Source organism: Manis pentadactyla, chromosome 11 (assembly GCF_030020395.1).
Source record: "Manis pentadactyla isolate mManPen7 chromosome 11, mManPen7.hap1, whole genome shotgun sequence".
In the NCBI taxonomy this organism is placed as follows: Eukaryota; Metazoa; Chordata; class Mammalia; order Pholidota; family Manidae; genus Manis; species Manis pentadactyla.
In genome coordinates, this window is record NC_080029.1 from 69,194,463 (window position 1) to 69,220,192 (window position 25,730).

A 25,730-nucleotide genomic window follows, 5' to 3' on the forward strand; every position below is an offset into this window, starting at 1 on the left:
TTCCCAATATCTGTGGCATATATCTAGGAACCACTTTAAAATAACTGAAAAAGCAGAACAAGCATCAGACTACTGCCTGGAGAGTATCTTTCCTGAGTTTAGGCAGCAGTTGTTCTTTTTTATGTGCTTGATTCTAGGTTTTAATATATTATTAATACTCATTAAATGGGTAATGTTTCAGCATTTGCTCATAGTGGACATGCTGAGACCATTTTATTTTACATTGTTAATGACCTTGTCTTCATAAACATTCCTCCTTTAAGCTGTGATAATTATAAGGATTGAGTATGTAACTGTCAGCATATCAGGTAAATGAGTATTTCATGTCTGAGAATCAGATCATCTTGATATTATTAATGTCCCCTTTGTCTTTCAAGGTAAGTCTTTCATTTAACTGAGCATGTTACTTAATTCCTCTCATTAATAGCAATCTCTTTTTAAAGCCAGAATTTGTTAATAAAAGGTACTATGCGGTATGTATCATTTTTGTAACTATTTAAACTTTTCCCCCACACCAAAAGGAAATTGAGCAACTGCTCCGTAAATGTGGTCAACATTGCTATCCGTTCTAGACAGTTGAGACCCTGACAAATGTCTATTTTTATATAACACTGCAGCTCTCTACTTGTCCTGCAGTCTGATCATAATTTCTAATTCACAATCTTATTGAATAGTTTTCATTTGAACATTACTAGCAAAGCAAACCATTGCATTTCTTCATTTATTGTTTCATTTAGCTGCCATTTATTGAGTTTCACACAATAAAAAGTTGAAAAGATATGAACTGTGCTCTAAAGGAGCTCATACATACAGACAATGAAAAATAATGCCTGTTGCACATAGAAAAATAATATAGACTTTTCTGGGACTCATGATTTCTAAAAATGGTGTTTTTGTGCTTTTGGACAACTAATGTAACCCAGAGAACTACCACGCCACGGTGTTTTCTGTTTTCATGGGGAAGGAGATAACCACGGCTCTGAAGATGCCAATTCACAAATTCATAGCTTAGTGCTTGCTGATCAGTTACCAAAAAATTATGTTTAAAAAATTATTAACTTTGCAACACTAAGCTCCACGTGACATCTGAAAACTTAATAAAGGACATCTCCCTAAATGTCCACATGGTGTCCTGCAGGCAGATTGCCTTGCAGCACAGCAGCCTCCAGACTGGCATATGTACAGATATTTATCCTTCCCTACAGGACATGACAGAAGTCTTGTGGTTAACATGGCTGCGGTCTCTCTATATTTTACTGCAATTGCAGAAGACTGACTAGATGTTGCAGGTTTAATTTGCTATGTCTAAGCCCTGTCAACACACGATCAGTTGCAGACTTGGTAGTAAGCCAGAAAAACAAAATATATCTGTATATAAATTGCCTCCTTTCTTGTTTTCTAAAAGAGTAGATGCAATCAACAACTCAGATGCAATAAACAGATATTTGGCAAAATTTTCAATATAACGTGATTTTCTAAAAAAAAGTTTGGTAGGTTGAAAGACAAATTCTTCCCCTTGAGTATATGAATAGGTTGAACAACTCATGTTACCTGAAGTCTCAAAAATCCTCGTCACTTGTCACTGCTGCCCAATAACCCCAACCATTATTTGCTTCATTCATCAAACTTGTGTTTATTGGTTGTATATCATGAACTAAGCACAATTATCTCCAAACTTGTTCATCAGAAATAGGGAACTCATTGTGGCCACCAACTGAAATAAATGAAAGAAATTCTCCCTTCTGTACTTCCTTACTTCCAATTTGTGCTCTACTCTGTTTCAGTTCTTATTCATCATTTCCCTTCTTGTCTTTGATTTCCCACATTTTGAGAAAATTCAAGGCCCTTTGCCATCCCCTTGTTCTACTTCTGCCCGACCTTCACCCTCTGGCTACTTTTTAATCTTCATCCCACTTGACTAATCTCAGTCCTTCAATAGCATTGATTGTTCACTCCTTTTTAAATCTCTCTCCTCACTTCAGCCCCGCATTTATCAGATCCTGTTACTCCTTCCCTGCTAGCTTTTCCACCTGTCTTCTTGGACATCTCCTTCCATTCATCTCCGTGGGTTATGCTGATTTGGAACTCATTCCCAGAATGAGGTCATCCTCTTTGAGAGTCATCTGTCATCACTTCACAGGTCATGCCTTAATTTATCTCTCAGCTCTGATCTTTCACAGGCACTCCAGTCTGATATTTCCAACCTTAGGACATCTCCACTTGGCTGTGCCCATCTTATCCCAAACCAGCCAGCCTAAAGCCAAATGCTTGATCCTAATGTCTTTTCCCTGCAAGCCACTGTCTCCTTAGCTTGGTCTATTTTGCTCTCATTCTTCCAGTTTCTAAGGCAAGAACCCTTTTTTTTGTAACTAATGAAAATATTGGACCATTCAGCAGTACCTGCGACGTACTTCCTCTGTACAAGCAATTTACTGATCATTTGGGCCATATAAAAATGAATTAAACCCTTTAAGATGTTTCTCATCTATTTGGGCAGTCATGTATGAGTAGCTGCGACCAGTGTAGCTGTGAAGGTGTAGTGCAAGGAGTCATGGGTTATGACTGAGGCCAGGATGTTGGACTCAGGGAGCACTTCAAAGAGAAGGGGCATGGGTAAAATCTTGAAAGAGTCATACACTTTTGATTACTGAAGAAATATTGGAAAAGGTTATTAGACTCAGGTGCCACCTTAGTAAAATGAATATTCTATGAAAAATGAGAGAAAACTTTAGATCATTTTAGAATATGGGTCTTGAAACACTTTTCCTCATGTGTCCTCAAAAAGGATTCCAAGACACTGTGTAAACTGCCTATGTATTTTTAGTTGACAGCTTTAACTATTTTGTCAGATATTTAAAGAGTTTTAATTTTATACTTATTGAAAATACTGATATTTGAAAATACAGCTGTTATATCACTCCTTTAAATGTATGCATTAGAATCTAATCATCATAGACATTTGATATTCTTTATCGGTCTTTTAAAAAAATACATGAATAGGCTCTTCCTTAACAATAGTATATTTTACAACATTTCTTGTTTTCTTTGAATATATTACAGTTTTCTCACAGAATTGTATTCCTATGTAATGTGCTTTTCTACTTGGAAGTTCTTTGTTCATCCCCCTTTCATAACTATTTACAAAAAAAATAACTATTTTTAAATTTCTTGATGACAGCACATTACATGTTTAAAGCATTCTCCTAATTTAATTATCATTACAATTATTATTAGTAGTAAAAAATTTATCCAGCAAGATAAATATTCTTTAGATTTGTATCTATGCTTGTTAAACATAAAAAATAAAGTGTTACTGAAAATACATTATTAAATGAGATTGATTTTTTAAATTTAGTTCATAAATTGGTGGATGAATATTACTTGTTGTTTGAATTAGACCAAGTTCAGCAACAATTTTATTACTTTTTTTAAACTCTAGGAGCCAAGTTGTAAGCCAAAAAAAAAGAAAGAAAATGACAGTGATGTATCTTTAGAAATTTATTTTAATCTTCCCTCTGTTAATAAATCTATTATATCGTTCTCTACTTTTGGTGAAAGCATGAATTAGAAACTAAGTTTCAGAAAAATTAATTTCCAAGTTATTAGGGTCATTCAGTTCATACCAACACAATATTTCAAATTTCCTCTTATTTTTCTCCCAGAGGATTTTCCTCCCATGGCAAGACACCCTACTAATATTTGGAATGTGTGGGAAGCCTACCTTCCTTTTGGAAAGTAGGAGAAAAATTATTGTGAAAGGAAATTTGGGGATACAGAATTTGAAGACTAGAGGGTTATTTTCAGATCTGTATTAGAAGAGTATTTATGGACTGTTATGATTCATCCATCATTGAAAGTATAGTTATTGAGTGCTCACCATGCCCCAAGCAATAGGGACACAGATGTAAACAAAAATAAATTTTCATAAAATTATCCCTAGACTTACATAGCTCTTAAAAATCTTTATGTTCTCCAAGAGTATGCCTACCATAGTTTAGAGTTTGCTGTGGTGGGAAGAGTGTACACTGAGACCAGAAAATGGCTTTTGTGTGAGTTCATGGAGGACCTTAGATATTATGCCAGGTCAGTTGGATTTTATTATGCTTGGGTGATTGTGATTATTGAAATGTTTTGAAAAAGAAATTGTTATGACCAGATTAGTATTTAAGGATGACATATTATAGAGAAGAAAATTTAAATGCAAAGAAACTTACTTACAGGCTGTTTTCAGCTAGTGGTGACAGTCAAAGTACCCGCATTCCTCCTCTTTATTTCTATAAGGTCATCTTGCCTTCAGTCTTACCATTTCCATTGCCACTGGTCTAGAGCAGGCTTTTAAACATGCCTCGATTACTGCAATAGGTGATGTTCCTGATAGTTGGGGCCTCCCTCTCCTCCCCTCCGTCATCATCTTCCTGGCCCTCCCTTTCCCTGGCCCATCCTAAAGACCACAACCAGATGAGTCTTTGTGGATTTTCATCCTATCCCTCCTTACATTAGTAGTTTTATTTCATCAAACCTATCTATTTTTTCTGGCTTTTAGCACTGTAGGTCATTTCACTGAAGCCTGTTTCTCCTCTTCAACTGAGTCTTTCATTTCTCTTCAAATCATTGTCCTCATCATACTCTTAGCTTCTGGCCATTACTCAGCTTTTAGTTCCAAGCCTGGAGGCCCGTCTTGGTGTACCACATTGGACTGTGCTTAAGATCCACCAATCCTCCCTGACTATCTTGTGTTATTTTCCACACCTCCTCTTTACTTATGGCTTCTAGTCTTAGTATAAAGTAGTACGTTAATACTTATCCAATAATTCTTAAGTAGTAATTAGATTATAAGTAATCTGAAGGTCTCAGCATGCCTTTTTTTTCCCCAGCTTCCACAATGCCTAGCATAATAGTAAAGACATTACAGGTAATCAGTTAATAGTTGACAAAATTGTCTTAAATCACATACTGTATTTTCTCAAATTCTTCCTCAGAGCCTTTGTTATAATACCTTTTATATAAATAAATCATTAAACTTTAGGATCTAGAAAATCATGGTAATTTATGAGGAGGAAGAGTTTGTGGAAGAGCCCTTCATTGTTCCAGATTTTACAGGCTGTCTCAAAAGCTGAGTCCTGGAGGGGGAAAATGGGTTTAGGGCGCAAAGGAAATCAGAGAACATGTCAGAGTGATACTTTTAAGATGGCAGAACCTCTAGATCAAGAGATTTGCTAGCACAGAATGACACTGTGGTGGTATATTGGCTTAAAAATAGAGAAATAGAGCTGTAGAGAAAAAGTGCCGCCAGTCAGGAAGACAGGGAATATATACAACACTGAGTAAGAGTGTCAAGGCGGATGTTGTAACAGGTAGAGGGGACATTGTGCTGACTGACAATAGGCAGCATCTAGAAATCCAGACTGCATGTCCAGATGGGTTGCAAGATCACAGGGAAGAAGCTCAAGTGGTGTGGCCCCTGAAACATACTAGTTAGTAGAAAAGACAGAACCCTGGTCCTAAATGGATTTGAGTCCAGAGAAAGAATTAGGGCCACATATAACACAGTGCTTAAAGGGCATGGTTCTGGAGTCAAACTGCCAGTGTTAAATGTTCAGGCTTGTTATCTAAGAGTTCATAGGAACGTGGATATGTTATTTAAGCTCTCTGAGCCTCAGTTTCCTTATATAGAAAATCTCGCAGAGATGTTATGAGCATCAAATGTAATAATTTTGTGAATTTCTTAGCCATGCCTAGCATACAGTAAAAGTTGCATAATTATTAGATGTTACCAGTATTACCACCACTGGGTTGTAAGTTTTGCTCCTAGGAGCAAGTTCAAATAACTTGATGTTGAATTCCCTGAAGACAGAACCTAGAGACACATATTTCCATCATAACAAAGAACATGGTTGACTCAAAACCCAAGGCTGGGGCCTAAATGCCTTAACATATTCATGGCCCATGGTAGCCACTCAGTAAATATTTACTCAACAAATTATGAAGCCACAACTGAAGGAACCAGAGGGACAGAGAGTTTCAGGGCATGCCAGTAAGATAACAGAGTATTTTTTACTTTTGTTCCTTTTTTGTCTAAAAATTTGGTTATTTGTCTTCATGGAGCAAGATTAAGTATCTATCTTGTAAATAAATGGCTTTCTTCTCTTAAAAGAGAAGTGGCTTTCTTTTTTTCATCTAAAAAGATGATCAGGAGTAGGTGGAGAGGAGACAATCATGATAGAAAATCAAAGAATAATGTTGCTAAGTGTGGGTGGGAAAATGAAAATTTTTGCAAAGTCAATTTTTTTTTTAAATCACGGAGTTTCTTCTTTCTTAGAGAAAAATATGCAAATCTGAGTACTTTTTCGTTTAGTGTATACTGAGAGGTTTATTCATCTGTTGTGTCACATATATGTGTCATATATAATATGTCTATAATATCTCTTCAAATTTTCCTTTCTTTGTATTTTATTGCATGAAGAATTTCCATGAAATTGTTTCTTTAGACAAGATATATTTTGCATCTCTAAGGTAATCTTGTTATCTTCTGCATGTTCCAAAAAAAACAAAGCCTTTAGATTATATATATATGTATACATGTCTAAAATAGAGGGGAACAGAAAACAAAGGTATATCACAAGAAAAAGAAAACTAATTTGGAAAATTTTCCAAATAGATATTGTGTTCAATAAGAAGTTAGTCAAAATTTAGTGACAAAAGTCCAGGTTCCAAGTTAAAACTTGTCCATTTTATTTTCTAAATCTTTTAATCTTTGTTTCCATAACTAAGATTAGAACTCATCTGACCTGTTGTGCTTGCTTCACAGGAATGTTTTAAATAACTAAATTAAATAATATATATTTTTTTAAATTAATGTTTCTCATCATGTTTTTAGGAAAACACTGGTCTTTTGAGTTCCTTTATAGAAGGGGTTAGGGGTGAAGATTCCCTCACTATGCAGTTTAAAAAATATTGTGTGCTATCTCTAAATGTTGGATGTGAACAGTCTTTCACTTATTAAAGGTTTCCAGAAGCCCTGTACTTAAGAACTTGTTTAATTTTGAGAGTATGCCAGTTATTTGGATTTTGCCACAGAACACTTACACAAATATAAGATATCACCTTTTGACCTTTTTCCACATAATGTTCTGTCTTCTAATCCTACCCAGTGGACCCTATATGTTTGCTCCAGTTCCTTTACCTGGTATATATGACATCAGAAGGATGTGTCTACACAGGTCATTTAACATTGTAATAATAATGTTATTCTTTCTGGAGTGCTGGCAACTAAATATAGAGGCTGGGCTATAGTGATACAATTTGTTTAAAATTACACTTCAAAATCTAATACCAAGACTCCATTAGATTTATGTGTTCATGTTTCCAGCAAGGCAGATTAGGAGGAAATAAAAAAGTCTTCCACAGGTGTCTCCATTGCTCTGCATTTGAGAACAAACAGAAAAGATACCCAGATATTTGGTCTTTTATTCAACTTTTTATATAATAAACACATCTTGAACTACAAATTCCAATTTCCTTATTTTAACAAGCCATACTTTAAATTCTTGCCTTTTCCCTGAATACAAACTGAATAATGCCATGGAGGGGCATACTTTATGGGTGGAATGTTACTGGGCTTTTTTTAAAGTAGTGATGAGTTGTTAATTTTCTGTTTGAAGCCTTTGTTGCCGATTCTTCAATATTACACCCTTTTGCCTACATTGAAATTCCGGCCTTGCCTGGTAACTAGGGATTAGGTATTAGAATGCATACAAGGTCCTTGCTGTGTGAGGGTCTTCTGCAAATTCCTGCTGCAGAAACCACTCCCTCTGCCCCAAAATTCAACCATATACAAACACTGTTGCCAATGAAACCTCAGTGTATGAGTTCAGGGAATGGGCTTAGGACATCTGGATTTTTTTTTTAATTGCCCCTTCATATCTTTAATCTGAAGGATTCCTGGTGGTGGATAAAAAATATTATGTATTTCATACTATTTCTACCTGGTGAAAAGTCAAGAAAGGCTGGAAACAACATGAAGATGATGAGAGAGGTTTTTTTAAGCGGTGCTTTCTGTGTGCTCCTCCACTGTCCCTGCATTTAGCTTCTTCTCCTTTTATAGGGAAAGGAGAGGACTCATTATATTTACCGTATATCTGTAGCAAACCTAGGTTGAAGTATTGACAACTGATGAAGCAAGGAATGACTGAAGAGGTGTTATAGATAGGTTTATGGATATACATGATTACAAAAGTTGTGTATCAGGCCTCAGGTGATTTTTTTGCTGTGTAAATAAATATTGATTGTTTTTGTTTTCTTCTATTTGGGCCAGTGACATTTAATTGAATACACAAGACCTACAGCTAATTTAAGATGAAAATAAAATGTTATGGTAAATTGTGCATTAGAAGGTAGCCACCTAAAAGTTGGCTCCCTTTCTTGATGACCCAGCCCAATACATACACTGTCATTAGCAGTTAATGAAGATGCTTCAACTTATTATATGTCTCCCACACAATTTTGGACTACATTAAATCAGAGTCAGTCTTTGCTAATTAATGCTACAACACAAGTTAATTATACTCATTTTGATGGATGGTACGAGCAAACACTTCTCACCAGGAATTATCTAAACATTTCTGAGTTCCCAGAGTCCAGTGACTTAAATTTGATTGTGGCCCCGCTGATCTAAATGTCAGTGATACTTATTCACAGGAAGATGGATTATTGTATCTCATCTTGCTGTTGAAGTAATATTGTTTGCGTTTCTTCTTTTGACAGTATATTTAGCTTTATTTTGTAATAGGGTAATGTTAATGTGCATTTCTAAAATTGTACAGATGAAATTTCCCGAAGGGGCTGTCTCCTAAAAGATAACTGCTGAGCCTATGAGCCTGTTTAAATTGTAGACTATTTTGTCAACTGAATTTGAAATGGGAACATGGTCACACGCAACAACTGAGTGATCTCCATTCTCTCTTTAGGCCAGGAGGGCTCTCAGGTGGAGCAACACAGCCTGCACCTGGCTGGCCTAAGAGGCTGGCCTAACATAGAAGTACCTCTGCTATCACTGAGGCCAAAAACAGAGCAGGGGAAAGACAGGGGGTGCGGAGGACAAGCCCGAAGGTGCAAGTTTATGGCAGCTCATACTTAACCTCATTAGCCTCTGTTAGGTGAAAGGCAAAAGGAAATTTTCTTTCTGCCACTTACTCTAAACTTCAAGTTATCAAACTAAAGAGACAAATGTGGCCCAGGCCTTTTAAAAAGACAGAAAACCTGCCTAATAATAATATCAACTAACCCTTACTATGTACCAGGCATGATTCCAAGTATTTTGTATACATTCAATAAAGGCCTAATTACATTACAAGATTATACATACTATGATTCTCCCATTTTACTTATGAGGAACTGGCAGTCAGGAACTTGGAAGTGGCAGGACTGGAGTTCATAGCCAGGCAGTCTGTCTCCAGAGACTGTGCTCCCGAAACTATGCTCCAGGCCTCCAGGCTTTCCTATAGGCCTACCTGTCCTGAGCCAAATCACAAACAGAAAGAGACCGGAATTGAAAGGGCCTTTATATGTAAGGGGGTGGAAGTATAGTGATCATTGTTACCGGGAGAGCCCATTTTCAGTGCTTTTTTTCCTCATCCTCAGGGCAATAATGAAATCTCATAGGAAATTAGGTTTCCAGTCTCCTGTAAGGGAGGGTCAGCATGGAGGGAAAGAGATAATTTAGAAGGAATATCCTGACTATGTCCTTTAGCTGCTGCCGCTTTGCTTATCTCCCTCCCATGACTGCTTCCTAGTGACCTTTGAGAATGAGCTGAAATTGGGAGTATCTCCTTTTTGAGAGCCAAGATAAAATAAATATAGATCACCTACAGAGTTGGAAAATTGTGTGTTTCTCTCTATCAACTATGCTGAAATATTTACCAAAGCAGTAGCTGAAACTCACATTTTGAAGGAGTGGTACCTAGAAACCACCAGGACATCATTGTCATTCCTTTGGGACTTTAGAAAATGATTTCACAGTTAATACCAATGCGGCATCTCTGATAATCACATCCATATTATTGGTATTCTTCATAAAGATTATTACATATGATCCTATTGGTCATTATTCAGAATCCTGAGGTTGCTCATTAGCAGATTCAACTGAACTCACAGTGAAAAAGTCACGTACTGTATTTTCTTCTGAGGAGAGGATATAAGTATATGCCATATTTGATGCAAGATGTGTTATCACTAAATGTGTCAGATATCTATTGGCATCTCTTCAATAAAATCATTTAAATCTTAAAGAATATTATTTATGTACTGAAGAAAGGAGATACAGGGAGTCTTTATCTTTCAACCAAATTTACAAACTTGTGTTGAACATTTAATATGCACCAGGCACTAGGCTTGAGCTGACTGGGATTATAATAGAAAAAGTAACAGCCTTAAGGAGCTTGCAGTCCTGTAGGTAAGACATGTAGGTTCACCAGTAACTAAATTATGATAACTGTTATCAAAGAGGGCTGTCCCAAAGACTGAGAAAAGAGAAGCATCTAAGTGAGATGGAAGCTGCCTCACAGCTGAATATTCACGCCAGGCGAAAATGATCTGGTTCAGGCAAGAGAAAAGTGTGAAAGCCTGGAAAGGAGAGAGAAAGAGCAGGGTTTGTTTTGAAATCGTTTAGTACAGCTAGAGGGGAGGTAGATTTGTAGCAGAAGAGAAGAAGCTGGGGAAATAATCTGGGTGGGAGGAGGAAAAGAAGCCGCCAGGGAAGGGCCCCATGCGTCTTGTGAAAGGGGGGCCCTCTTCTGAAGCTGGTGGTGGTTCACTTAGGGACCTGAAGAATCACTTTTGGGAAGATCACAGTGGCAGCCATTTGAAGAAAGGGTTGAAGGAAAACAAGACCTAAGACAAGGAGATTTTTCGAGAGGCTGTGGCAGGTCCTTACAGAAGAGAGAAGGCTCAAACCAAGGGAGTGACTGAGGCCAAAGGTGAAGTGTCAGTGTGAGAGGAATTCAGGAAGTAGACTCTGTTAGTTTTAGACACCAATTGGTTGCTGGAAATGAGGGAGAAATAAATATTTAGAATGACTCTTTGGTGGCTGGTCATTTACCAAGAGTGAAAACACCACTAGAATAGTAAGTTTAGAGAGAAAGACACTGATTCCATTGTTAGACATCTTTCATTTAAATGAACATACCAAAGGAGAGTTGGATATAAGGATCTGGAATTTAGGAGAGATAGCTGAGCTGATCGTATCCATTTGGGTATTATCTTGAATGAGTCTTTTTATAGTCAGCTGCTCTCCACATGATGACTTTTTTAGCATCTATCAGGCAATTATATGCTATTTCCCCTTCAGAAGGCATTAGGTAATTGTGGTTTCTAGGACTGTTAAATGAAGCCTAAATTATAAGAGAGTGTAATTAGAAAATGGATAAGGTGGTGTACTCTTTTCACAACCTGGCAAACCGGTCAGAGTGAGAACCAGCCGAGCCACTGCCACAGTCCTGCACCTCTGAGAAGGGCAACTCACATCCCCATCCACACCACTGTGCAGGGGAATAGCCTTCCTTCTGCTCTGCATGCCATTTAGAATTTAGATCTTGGACTCATCACTTTTAAGGTTTATTTCTCTGTCTCAATATGAGCTAAATAATTTGGTGGTTTGATAAAAAGGAATCCGAAGTCTCCATATTAAGGCTGTATTGCCTGCCCCTAAATATCCTGTTGAGAAGTTATATTGATTTTAATTCTCCTCTTTCCTGCCTGTCACATGTTTGAGTATAATGATCTTGAAGGTCAAGACATAAAAAATGACAGACAGAAATGTGTGTCTGTCTGTCCTGAAGAAAGGAGATACAGAAAAACAGAGAAAGACAGAAAAAATGTGATATCCTTAACTTATCTCAGTGAAATATATGGACTGAATTTTCAACTCCAGATTTATAGTAAAGCAGCACCCTTAGAATTAAAGAATATAAATATGAATGAAATATTAACACATATCCAAAAAATATAAAACAGAATTACATAAACTAAAAATGTTAATTAGTTAAATTTTTTGTATAAAATATTGTTACCTCTATAAAATCTTTGGCTCTTAGTGACTAGTTTCCATTAATTACATAAGAATTCTCTAGGCGACTTCAGTCAGGAAAATTTTTGTCTTGGTCTCCAAATGGTATTTCCTCCAGACTTCGAAACAACTTATATTCACCCCATGGATATGTCATCAATCTGTTATGGATGAATGGATACTGTTCTTTCCTGTACTTACTTGACTGACCACATGTTTCATTTCCTGAAAACTAAATGACTTAAATGCAGCAAACAGATGGTCATAGCATCCTATAGTAGCTTATTCTGCCATGAAATTTATTTTCCGGATTCCTGAGGTGAGCCTGAGAAGTTAGCAACAGTCCTTCCTGAACATTAATATGCCATAGCCAGTGTTACAGTAATCAAGCCATTTTTCAATTAAGTCAGTTACTTTGGACATTAGGAGGAGGTTGAAAAGGTATTTCGTATTTAGGTAGGAAATTAGAATTCTGAACAAGTCACATGGACCACTTCGGTTGAAGCTTATTTTTTAGAGTTGCTTTTAAGGTATGGACTTCTTACGAATTGTACGTGATAATAGAAAATAATAGCTTGTATTTTTTTTCTGTTTTCAGTCTTCAAATATTGTCTTCTTTAGGCTAAAGAAATACTTCTCATCAGTTTAGAATAGAGAATTTGCATAAATAAGGCATGATGCTTTATATTCTCTTTTTATTTGTTACTCTCAGAAAAACAAGTTTGGTAATTTGGTTCAATGCAAAAAATTACAGCTCATGAGTAAGCATCTATGATGGTCTTGTCCCAACTCCTCATAATAAACTTTAAAATATCAACTTATTACATATCAGCTATGAAGAAAAAATTAAGTTATTTTGTTCTTGGAATGATTTTTCAGCTACCACTCAATGTATTCTTTAGCAAATCTATGAAGCATAAAGATTTTTGTAAAAGATCAAGGGCCAAGTACAACAAACCTATGAGTTAAACATTTCTAAATTGTCTTAACAGTTGTGTAGACATGGCTTTTAGTTTAGCTTTCAGTGAATATGTCTTTTAAAAATCTATATAACTAAATATATAAAAAGTCCTGTATTGATAAATAGCAAAATTTTCCCTATCCTTTTCGTTAAGATGCCATTAGAGGACATTTGTAGTGTCCCTCAGAGTTTACAGTAAACGTGCCACAATATAGTTGACAGGGAACTATCTCATTACTCTATCGTTTTGGCCTGGAACATTCTAGGAATACACCAATTAAATTAAAACTTATGTCCTCTCTGTAGAGGGGCTCTTCAAGTCATGTTTGTAGAGCAGGGAAATGGAAAAAGGAATACATTGAGTGAAAGATTTTAGTCCCTCTGAGAATGCACATACTCGGAGGAGTACAGGTGGAGACACATGAGGACAGACATTGCATAGTATTTGGATAGTTAGGTAGGAGAGCTAACTGGTCATCTGCTGACTTGCTCTTCTCCCCCAACCCCATGGCCTAAAATAAGGTCAGCAGAAGCAGCAGGCTGAGCTGCTCCGGCACCACTGTCTTCCCAGGCCCCCCAAGCTCACTCTCCCTTACCCTGTATCTTCTTCTTCCCATTCCAGTGTTTCCTCTGCTGCAGACACAGGGAGCTCCCTTGCCTTGCAGCCTGCTTCCATTGGTCTGCTCCTATCCTATTCATTGTTCCTGCTCCCCAGCCAGACAACAAGGCCTTGGACATTAAAGGAAGCCAGACTCTCCAGAACACTGCTTAGTCTTTAAGGTCACAGTAAATAAAAAAGAATCAGTTAAGAAGATACTCAAAGAGGAAGGTACACTTAGCACAACTCATAGATACTGTGGAAATCATAACTCAGGCAGGGCTCTCATGTCATCCCCAAAGCTTCTGCTGTGACCGTTGATTTAGAAGAGGAGAACTGAGATGCCTGATGCCCACAGGCTGGCAGTCTGTCCAGGGAGGCTGTCTTCTCTGTCAGGGAAGAGGATAAATGAGATGGTACAGGTATGAAAAATGCTATAACTGATATTCCATATTGCATCTCAGATGGATATATGCTGTCCTTCCTTAAAGTCTCCCACCTAAGGACCCGGTGCTCCCATACGGTCAAAGTCAGGCAGCTGTCTGGTCCAATTTGTACACAGTCAGGACAAATACAGTAAGAGTAGTGACAGTGGGAGCTTGTTAACCCAGCCCTCTCCCATGTGCTTCACCTCCACCAGGGGCGAGTACGTGGAGGCCCGGTCCATGTGAAGTAACCAGATTTGACCAGTTATCAGTGCAAAAATTTCAAGAACAATGACCCCAGCCCTCTAGAGGTGAAAGGTTATTGGGTAGACAAGCAGGCATCTACACAGACCTGAACTTTCAGAAACTTGCTGTCCCATGACCACATTGTGCTGTGTGTTGGGCACCAAGGCATCTGAATCAAAAAAGACCCATCAAATGTTTGAGGCGAGATCAAAATCACCAAAATACTGAGGTGGTGGAAGGGCACGCAGAGACACAGGTTATCATCACGGGAGCCCCTGCCCACCGTCACGTGGCTCTGTGTCCAGTTGATGGCAGCCTTTCCTTGTCGGCGGGTAGCACATGGATGACAATGCAGATTCAGCCCCAGGCCCTTCTGCCATTCACATCCATCCCTCAGGTCTGAATAGTGAGCCATTTCGGGTTTCGAGTAGTTTGCGAAAATTTCATTTCACATACAATTTTACCACTTACAAAGATTTCTTTTTTCAAAACTAAAGCATTTAATTTTTTTCTCTGTTCCTCTGTTCACATTTAACTTAGTCCCTGTTTTTTTTCTTTATGTAGTTTTTGTTCATGATTTTTTTTATTGAAATATAGGTGGAATATATTTTTTTTAATGTTAGAATTTTTTTTAATGTTAGGAATTTTTTGTTGTTGTGCACAGAAAAAGAATAAAGGTCAAATGATCAAAGGCTTTTGTTGTTAACCCCAGACCAACATTCAGACTTTGGCATCATTATAAGAACCCATCTAATGTTAAGAGTAATTTCACTTGACATGTGTCACAATTAACTGGTCAAGCCGAATACAGCTTGTCATTATTAGCCATTACTTTGTTGTGGAAATAGTTATTGAGTGCTTGAGAACTGTGCAGGACTACCACATAGCTGGGCTACCTACATACACAGGTGTCCTCAGCAAGGCAGGGGCTCAATAATAACTGTTTTTTTGCTATTTTCATGGTGATCACTCCATGCAAGAGCTTCCACAGCAAACTATTACAGCCTCCATATAGCAGAGCAATTCCAAAAGATTTTGACCAAGGTGCTTTGTTGGTACAGTTAGATGCAGTACATGAACCAATTTTATTTTGTCTACATTAAATTTCTACTGAGTGTGTAGAGATGGCCTATTTATGCTTATTTAGGACAGTATGCTTAATACTGGAGACGATCCTAAGAAAGTATGGGTCTCAATATGGCATTCTAATTAAAACATGATTAGCAATTCACTGTGCTAGAACTTAGATTTTTAGCATAGAAAAAATAATCTCACTATGCAAAAGAAGTGAAAATGTATATTTTGGAGACATTAGAATTTCAAAAATATAAAGCAGCACATGTGGAATTTAGAGATGTTAGAAATCTAAAGTGTGAGTTTCTCTATAGCTTTAAGCTGGAACCATTTTGTCTAATCACTGAGCTTGCCAAACAGTATCAAAAAACTCATTTTCTTCAAGTGCTTTATTTATCTTTAATAGAACCTTCATCACCCTGGTGTTGTGAATTTGGAGTGTATGTTCGAGACGCCTGAAAGAGTGTTTGTTGTTATGGAAAAACTCCATGGAGACATGCTGGAGATGATCTTATCAAGTGAAAAGGGCAGGTTGCCAGAGCACATCACGAAGTTTTTAATTACTCAGGTAAAAAATCAATTAGAGACAGAAGAAAAGATAGTATTTAATATCAAATGTTATCACTATTTAATTATAGCTTTCTATCCTTTAGTCCCTACTTTTAAACTCTAAATTACACTTGCAAATTGCATTATTTAATAAATGTCTGTGGTACCAAGAGTCCAGCAGACCAAAGGAGCACTCGGTGTGCAGGCCCAGGTATTAAAAAATCCTCATGAAATTTTAAAATGCACAGTGGCTGAGTCCTGGTCCTTTCCAGATATTCAGAAATGGGTGTCCCTGTTAGATATTATTTTCTTGGTTGCTGTATGAATACCATAATATGGTCCTTTTCCCACTGATGTTCCCTTAGAAACCTGCTCTGTTAATCTAGCTTATTTCAGTGTCTTAAGCATCAAGAAGCTTAACTGTTTGTTCATTGTGAGTTTTCTTGTGGCCCTTTACGTTTATGTCCTAATAGAAAACTTCTTGAAATAAACTAAGAGAACAAAATTAAATTATTTTGATGATTTTTCTTCTTTATAGATACTTGTGGCTTTGCGGCACCTTCACTTTAAAAATATTGTTCACTGTGACCTCAAGCCCGAAAACGTGTTGCTGGCATCAGCCGACCCTTTCCCTCAGGCAAGTATAAAAGCCTTTGTCAACAAAAAGGCAGCTGACAGTATCACTGTCTCCCTCAGCATTCTATCATCTCTTTTAACTCAAAACCTTTATTTGTTTCAAGTTTTACCTTTTCATTTTCATCCATGTGTTGTTATATTCTCTGGACTGTGGCTTTGTCTCCCTGCCCTCCCACCTCAGCCTGCCTGATACTACACACCGACCCTGCTCCTCCGGCTTTTTGGCTTCTGTCACCTGCAGATCCTGAAGAACTGGCAGCCCTATGCCAAAGTTTAGCACTGGCCTAAGGATGAGAATACTCACTAGCCACAGGGATATGCCACCAGCACCCTCATGTTTGGCAAGACGTTTAAGTTCAGTGTCCTCAGGGACAAGGGCTAAAGTTGCTTCTTTTCCTCAACTCAGAGGATAGAAAACAACTGGATGTCTCCTCAGAGATTCTTGGACCTGAAGCAACCTGGCCCAGGTGGCTGTCCTGCGTTACCTCCCTGACACCTTCAGGTCCCACCCAGGTGCCCATGCAGAGCTAAGTCTGAGGATTACTGTGAATGACATGAAGGCCCCTGTGCTGATCCTTCAGCCTGTGTTTATAATAAGCCCTTGAGTCAAGTTGGTTACTTTGGGGATTTGCATGATGTTTTCTTGTCTTGGAAAACAATATTACCCACTTCTGAGTATACATATTTTCACATCTATCTCTCTGTTTTGGTGAGGAAGAAGGGAGGATGTTTAGATGATTTTTTATGAATGAACGTATGCTTTTGTATCAGTACATAAACCGCTGTCTTCAGGTACATGAAATGGAAAATAGCTATTATTACTTCCACCGTGAGAAACTCATACAATGTATATAAAGTATCATAGCTGTCTTTGGTGGACCTGGACTAAGATATACACAGACACACATTGTGACTTTACCATTTCTGCCAACTATTATTATCAACAGGTGAAGCTTTGCGATTTCGGATTTGCCCGCATCATTGGCGAGAAGTCGTTTCGGAGGTCTGTGGTGGGCACCCCCGCTTACCTGGCTCCTGAGGTTCTGAGGAACAAGGGCTATAATCGCTCTCTAGACATGTGGTCTGTTGGAGTCATCATTTATGTCAGCCTGAGTGGCACATTCCCATTTAATGAGGATGAAGACATACACGACCAAATCCAAAATGCAGCCTTCATGTACCCACCCAACCCCTGGAAGGAAATCTCTCATGAAGGTACTCTCTTCCATTCAAAAATGATAATGGTGCAACCCTTAAACCATTACTGTATTATTATTATAATATATGTGATTATATATTAATTATATTATTAATCCAGCTGTGAATTATTAACTGAATAAAAGCTCCTTGTAAATGGCCCCCTTGAGTAGAGAGCAAATTGATTAAGGTGGGTTGATAAGAAAATGGAGACCAAAAATATCTCATGATGAAATGTATATATATTAATAGAGAAATTGAGAAACATGTATTAAGAGGTAAGTGAAACAAAGAGAAAGTGTTACCATTTGGGTATATTTTCTTAGAACATATAAATACTTATACATTGATGTAATGGTACCAAATAATCTTTACTTACCATAGACCTGTTTCTATATTAAACACTTTTAATCTGTTATGGACACCAGAACTTTATAATATTGATAGTTTAATGATCCTCTTACATATATTTGTTCACCAAGTTCTTTGTGTACTAATTGCCTTTGTGTGAGATTTGAGCGTGTATGATATTTTATTTAGCCAGTTAGGATGCTTCTATTTGTTCATTAGTAGATCATCCTTACATATAACTTCTATCTCTGATGATTTCTTCAGGATAGATTACCTCAGCAGTGGGTTGCATTATTTAACATCAAATGCTTCTTAATAAATCGGTCTGTCTCCCACAAGAGGAGAGATTGTTTTAAATGAACTGGCCAGGCAGTCAGTGCTGGAAAAATGGCTTGCTCAATGCTTCATAAAGGAGTTCCTCAGTGAGCGTGCTTTGGGGTGTATTTAATTCTCAAAAAAACCAAAGAGATAGGTTTTACTATTATAGCTGCACTTCAAGTAAGAACACAGACAGAAGTGACACCCCAGGCCAAAATAACAAAGCTAGTCAGTGGCAGAGCCAGAATTAATACCTGGACAGTCTGAGCATACATTCTTTAATCACTAACCTGCTTCAATTTAGTTTTCAGCCTACATCTAGTTCTAATTTTGTTCAGATTTTTCACCAGCTAAAAAGGCACATACATTCATAAACATCTACTTGATACTTGTTATTGCATGTGGTTGTGTAGCAATTGGAAAAGAGCACATGTAAATTGCCAGAGTTCTGACTACTGTTAGTATTAAATGGCGAGAGATACCCATTGTCAGGGCCTTGAGTTACTATTAGCAACAAGCTTCCACATCCTTTAACTGGTTGTAAATCATAGCTGGATAGCTATCTCTTAGAGAAATCTGTGACCTACAAATGAACTGTCAGGTAGCCAAAGGACTAATTAAATATTTAGGATAATTCAACAAAGGCCAACAATGAAGTATCACTACCTTTCTTGGCCAGGAGACAGAAAGAAGAAATTATCAAATAACCTTGTGACCAGTACCCTTGTTAGGAAACATTACCTTTAAATATGGTTAACCATTATGCTTGATATGTGCAATCTAGAAGTCCAGTACTAATGTTGTTACCATAGTGCATATCTGGAATATCTGTGAACCCAGTTACACATCTTCCTATTATGTGGGAATAGGACATTGTGAAAACAACCTTCATGTTTTTAATTATTTTCCTTGGAGTAGTGGAATGAGTGATGCCCACCCTCTCGTACCATGGAAACGTGCTGGCCATGATATGTAGATTTGACCTATTTCAGCCAGAAATGAATAGCTATAGATTGTGAACATTTAGTTATCACTGATAATAGAGACCAGAGGCATAAATATCAGTGGCTTATGAAACTCTTGCTGGGAAACCACTATATACTTACATCATAGGTAACATGAAAGTAAAGGACAAAACGTGAAATGTGTTCAAAGAACTTGAAGCTAGCTAGAGAGATGAGTTGTATGAATTTGGAAAAATTATCATTTATGTCCTTGAATTGCTAGCTAGCTATAAAATCAGGGTCTTCAGGTTCTGGACTGCACTAGTCAGAATGGCATTTTCAAAGGAGACAGAACTTAGGCCAGGCACTAAAAATTGAAAAGAATGAAAACAGCATTTCATAACGAGTGACATGGGACAGTTCAAAAGGCATTATGTTTGATCAGGAAGTGCACATTTTACTTGGCTGTAGATACATCTCAGCCCTAAAAATGTCCTGCCACTCAAAGTGATGTGAGACTAGGGCAGGTAGAGCCCAAGCTCGTGGGTGAGAAGCTCGGGTACCAGTCCGGGAGCTAACCGGCCCCTTACCCCCTCCTTGGGTCTGCCTCTGGCTCACCCTTGCCTTTGTTACACAGGAGTTGTGCTACTTGCTACCCAAGGCTCAGGATGGCGAGTGAGTTACCAAACCGCTGGTATATGAGCAGAACTAATACTTGATGTAAAGAAAAGTTAGTTAAATTATATCATAATATTACTGAAGTGTTACATTACCGGCCTAGCTTCTATTCCACTATCTTGCTGAGAACAAAAAACTTTCTGATTACAAGTTGTAATGGGGCTGGTACCAAGTAATTTAAACACTTAAGATCTGATAAATCTGCAAGCAAACTGGTATTTGGTAAAGGGTGGTCACAACTGATGTTAGTGAATTTTCAGTCTCAGGATACTTTAAACCACACCACAACCACTAAAAATCCAGATACAAGGAAGTGATAATCTAGGCACTCACCTCATTGACTAAAGTCAAAGGTCAGGATCAACAGTCAAGCAGTTTAGATATCATCCTATCTGCCATTCTAATTAGCCATCACTTACCTTCTTTGAGCTTCAGTTCCTCTCTCACCTGTAAAACAGAATGATTCCTGTTTATATAATGTGGTTGCAATGGAAACTAAATGAGATAAAGGATGTGAAAGGCACTTGTGAAGGCATGTGTGGGGTGAGCCAAGGATTTGGATCAGGAGGAGGGTAGCCGAACATAAGCTAAGCAATTGTTCTGGTGGGTGACCAGGAGTTGATTGTATAATTTTAGAAATTGTATGCAAACTGAAGTGCATATTTCTAAGTGTTCTTCAGATGTATTGTTTGTTGTATTTTTTTCTTGCCATGAAAAGCAAAAGTTTTAATGTCTGTAAAATACGTGGAAGTGTCAGAATGAAAAAATTACTTTATCATGCATTTTTTTTCTGTTAGTGTAGACATGGACTTGATACCATATAATACTATATATTGGAGTGTTTCAGCTGTCATTTTGCCATTTGATCCTCACAGCTACTCTCTAATAAGTAATATATTTTAGTCTCTGTTTTAGAGAGAAACCAGAAAGGTTAGGTGACTTACCTAAGGTCTCCCAGTGGTAGGTCTTGAACTTGAAATAACTTGTCTCCATTCTTTGTACCATACATTGTTGCACACCAAAGGGTGTTTGTTTTTTATGCATGATATTTAGGAACCTGTAGGAAATATTTTAAACTCGTTATATTTGCCATGATACTGTAACAAGCTGAGTACTGGCATTCTGGAGATATGCTTACTAATAATTTATTAGTGAATTAATCAGCACTGTTGTGTGCAAATAATAGAAACCTATCTGTAACTTAGGCAGAAGATAGTGTATTTACTAACACAACTGGGAGATCCAAGTGGTGAACCTCATCCATCCAGATCCTGCGGTTCAGGTGTCTCATTTCTCTGTCTGTCAGTTCTGCTTTAGTTTGTGGTGGTTTCCCTCTCCAGTGGACTCTTCATATGGTGCAAAGTGACCCCCCAGCAGCTCCAGGCTTACATGCTACTCATTGTACATGATCTCAGAATGAAAGAGCAATTTTCCCTCAGGAGCCATAGAGTCTGTGAAAGGGGCACTGATTGGCTCTGCTTAAATCCTGGGAATAATCACGTAGTCATTCAGGAGCCTGACTCTGACTGGCCATGTGGGTGATGGAGAGCACCTCCAGATTGGAGAGAGGAGGCCCCTGTGGGGAAAAGATACTAGGCTAAAAACAAACAAAAGCATTAACAGAGGCCCATTATAAAAATATATTGTTTTGGGAATCAAAGTATGATTTGAAAAATGAGAAAAATTTGAGGAAAACTTAAGGTAGCATATATTAGAGGCAAAATGGTTATAGTAAAATTAATTAAATTTTGAAAGGAAAATATAAAAATAGCTAATACTTTTACATTTGCACTGTAGCCAAGCACTGCTTTGAACTTAACATATATGAACTCATTTAATTGTCCCCAACCTTTGAACACTATAATTTTTTCATTTTGAAGCTGAGGCAGTACCCGAATAGAGCATTAAGTGGCTCGCCTGGGTGGGGCCCGGGTGTAAATCCTGAAAGCTAGTTCCAAGGTAGATCTTCTTTTCCACTACATTTACAGCCTCTTGATTTTCTTTCTAATGGATTTAGCCATGCTGTCATTAGATTTTTAATACACTTTCACTAGCCTAGAGCTAGCGTAGCAGCACATTTTTTAATAATATCTAAAAATACAGCAAAACAGGATCATGTTGTGATGCGCACCTGAGTTGAGAGATCTTCCACTCAGTGTCTTGATGGCTTCATCCAAATTATTGAGACTTACTCTCTTAGGTCTCAGTTTTCATGTCTGAAATATGAGGATCTTAATTCCTAACTCACTGGGTCATTTTAAGTATTAAATGAGATTCCACTGAAAAGCGCTTAGCACAGTGATTGACATAACTAGATTACCTTAAATATACTGAATGCTTTACATCATCTGTTTATCAATATTTATGTATTTTACAAATCACTTTTACATGATCTATCATTATATATGTATTTATACACACATACACATATGTAACTACAATTATATGAAGTTATGTATGTAGCTAAACATATTTAATTAGTTACATATAATTATATATATAACTAAATACATACATTGTGTATATATATATATAGTTATACAAATGTAACTACATTAGAATGCATGGTATACAAAAGAACACTCCAGGATGAATCACATGATTACAAATAATCACACAGAGGAGACTAGATAATCACAGGAAGGGAGTTTGAGAACTGTTTGGTTCATCCTGAGGCAGGGTTGTGTGTCCCACCTTTTTTCGCTTCATCATTGTGACTATCTGGATGACCAAGTGACATCATCTGGTTGATCGTTACTACCCATCAGTAATCACAGCCTCAGTCTCACCTCCAGCTCTACCTCATAATAGATTGAGTTTATCCCTCAGTGTCCCTGTGACCTTTTCAGGTCCTTGAAAGACTTGCACATCAATTTTAAAATATTTACCTGATTAGGCAAATTTACTTTATCCTATGGAAAGGCAGCAGCCCATTATCACTTAAACACTTCTTAGATAACCTGGTGAAACTAAGGAAAATTGTGCCTTACTTGATCATATACAATATTCCCTTCCTTTCATTACATTTTTAGCAACTCCAAAAGAATGAGAGATAGTCCAGGCTATCCTCCATGTTTGTCACATCTAGTACATCAGAGAGTGAATCTTTCATGGATGTTGACAAAAAATCAGATAATTGCAGGTGAGACTCAGTCTGTTTTAATAATTAGGTACCAGAGGTACCAGTAGAAATATTACTATTTCTAAGTAGAGTTTGGAAATAGCAAATAGAAAAACTAGCTAATAGAACACTGGCATATTTCTAAGGGAGAGGATCCTAATAATCTTGCTAAAGAACCTCCTTGATTATGGCTCATCTTAAACGACCTGTCATGGTCTAGCTCTAGATCTACAGCAGGCATTGCTTTAACCTCAGTCAGAGGAGCTGCTTAAATGGAGATGGCCAAGCTCCGCCCCTGCACTGAGACTGAGAACATGGATCACCAATCAAAACTCTGCTCCTTGAGAGCCTTAATCCCCTGGAAGACCTGACATCCTCCAGTACTCTAAAACATGTTGAAATTAAGCTCCCAATATTCAAATTAAAATAAATTATAAAATTCCTCTCTCATTCCTAACATCATTTGCACCCACATCATCTTCTTTATCACATACTTAATATAAGGACAAGTTATGTGTTCCAGATGTCAAATGTATTTCAATATAGATTGCCGTGAAAATAGTAAGAATAGAAAAGCTTCTCGACAAGCTTCTTTATGTCAAGAAGAAAGAAGAAAAAATATATACACTTCAGGAAATAGAAAAAGGTTTATAATAAAGTTATGTGTAATAAAGAAGAAACTAACATGTGTCATGATTTTGAGCAATTAAAGGAATATAGGAAAAGAGAATCAATCCTTTTAACGTTTAAATTCTCCTTTGTGTGGGCATAGGTTTAGAAATTTGACGTTATAGGGCATAGGGGGTATGGATTATAATCTTATAGTTCCTAATAGCATATATAAATTATTCACACATAGCTTATTAATTTTAAATTTTAGATAACCTTTAGACCACACATGCCTGACTTCATTATGATTATGCAAAAGGATGTGAATAATGAAACTTCTCTAACACTGGGAAGGAGGAGGATAAAGAGGAAGTGAAAAGAGCTGTAAGAGCCAAAACTTTCAGAGTTCATAAGGTTTCTGCCTAAGGGAATTGGTTGAGTTATGTACATTTATGTGCATGATTTAATCATAAGTGCTAACACTTTTGTAAATATTCCATATGTGGAAATGTACATATGTATCTCACACAATATATAATGTCATGTGCATGGCACTGTTCTAAATCACAAAGGTAGCTAGTACATTAAATCAATATAACTAAGTTAATTGGGAGGAGGAAGACAATAAAATAGAGGAAACGGAAATGAAATAATTCATTGTCCTTAATGAAAGGGAATCAGTTTTTTAAGTGTTTCTTCTCAAACTATGACCTGGAGCGATGAGAAAGCATTTGTTAAAGATACGCTTCCATCACCATATTGAATTGGTGTGTTCAATTAGAGACACATGGTAAATTTGAGGAAGATTAATAATAGACCATGAAAATCATCAGAAAATTACTGTTTTTTTCCTTTTGAGTTTCGATATTCCCTTATACACCATTAGGGAGGCAAGCAGGCAGTAATCAACACAAAGGCAATTTCGGACACTGTCTCACACCGAGCCCCCGGCCCCTGCAGGCAGAGATCATATTCTGAGTTCACAGGTGAGGTCTAGACAAGCACCTGCCCTCAGGTCACCTGCTGGGTTAACTGCTCAGCGCCAGTCACATGGTTATTCGGTATTATCAGGATTTAAGATCAGACACGAAGCCTTGACATTCTATATATAAAAAGGGAAAAAAAAGAAATGCCCTTGCATGAATCCATACAGCTTGTCTTTCATTCAGAATCATCGTGATGGTTCACGAGTGGCATAGGTTTTTTCCACTTGTGTGCTCCGGGAGCCTCCACGGTAGTATTTCTGCCACTTCCTTTCCCTGGTAAGCACAGCTAAAACTTACTCTTTCATTTGGTCTCAATCTTCTGCTGACATGTATGTACAGTATAGAATACATGGCATCTCAAGAGATAGAATGGCTATCCTAATATACCAGTATATTTGTCAAAGCACCTAAATTTTATTTTTAAAGTAATTTTTGTTATTCAGTGTGGTACATTCAAATAAATTGGTCATAAGTGTGTTTTTTCCCCCAGAAATTGGAGATGAAAAATACAGCCAGTCCAAACACAAAGCAAAGCTAAATAAAAACCTAACACCAATAGCACATGGTATGTTTTCAAAATCCAAGTGTTCCAGAATGCTAAACACTGAAGTTGGAAGTAGCACTTTGCCATGAAAAGGAACCAGCTGTAGGTCCCTCTTTCACTACATATTGTTCAAAACAAAAAATAACCCTATTGAAAATAAGCCTTGGCTAGTTGAGACCCAGAAATCCAATGGTATGAGAAACAAAAGAAAGACAATTGTCATTTTAATAATTAAACTGTGTTTGTGGCAGTTTATGAGGCTTGCAGATCCAGCAAGCCTGCTGAATATTAATGAATAGATTGATTTGTCAACATATTAGCACCGATGTCAGACATAACAGTGTGGAGATGTGCGGAGACTAGCCAGTGACCTGCTTAAAAATGCTTGACTGGGAGCCAGGAAATTCTATCATGATTGATAAACTAAATGAA

The 25,730-nt window shown here is 37.4% G+C and overlaps 1 protein-coding gene across 1 annotated transcript in view; it reads left to right on the plus strand.

Annotated features, from left to right (window-relative positions):
* Positions 1-25,730, plus strand: part of PRKD1 (protein kinase D1) — a 324,013-nt gene that overhangs the window by 287,390 nt on the left and 10,893 nt on the right. The window contains exons 14-16 of the mRNA XM_036881284.2: positions 15,772-15,933; positions 16,453-16,551; positions 17,498-17,765. Coding sequence (XP_036737179.1) covers positions 15,772-15,933; positions 16,453-16,551; positions 17,498-17,765 — 529 coding nt within the window. The remainder of the gene's footprint in view (positions 1-15,771; positions 15,934-16,452; positions 16,552-17,497; positions 17,766-25,730) is intronic.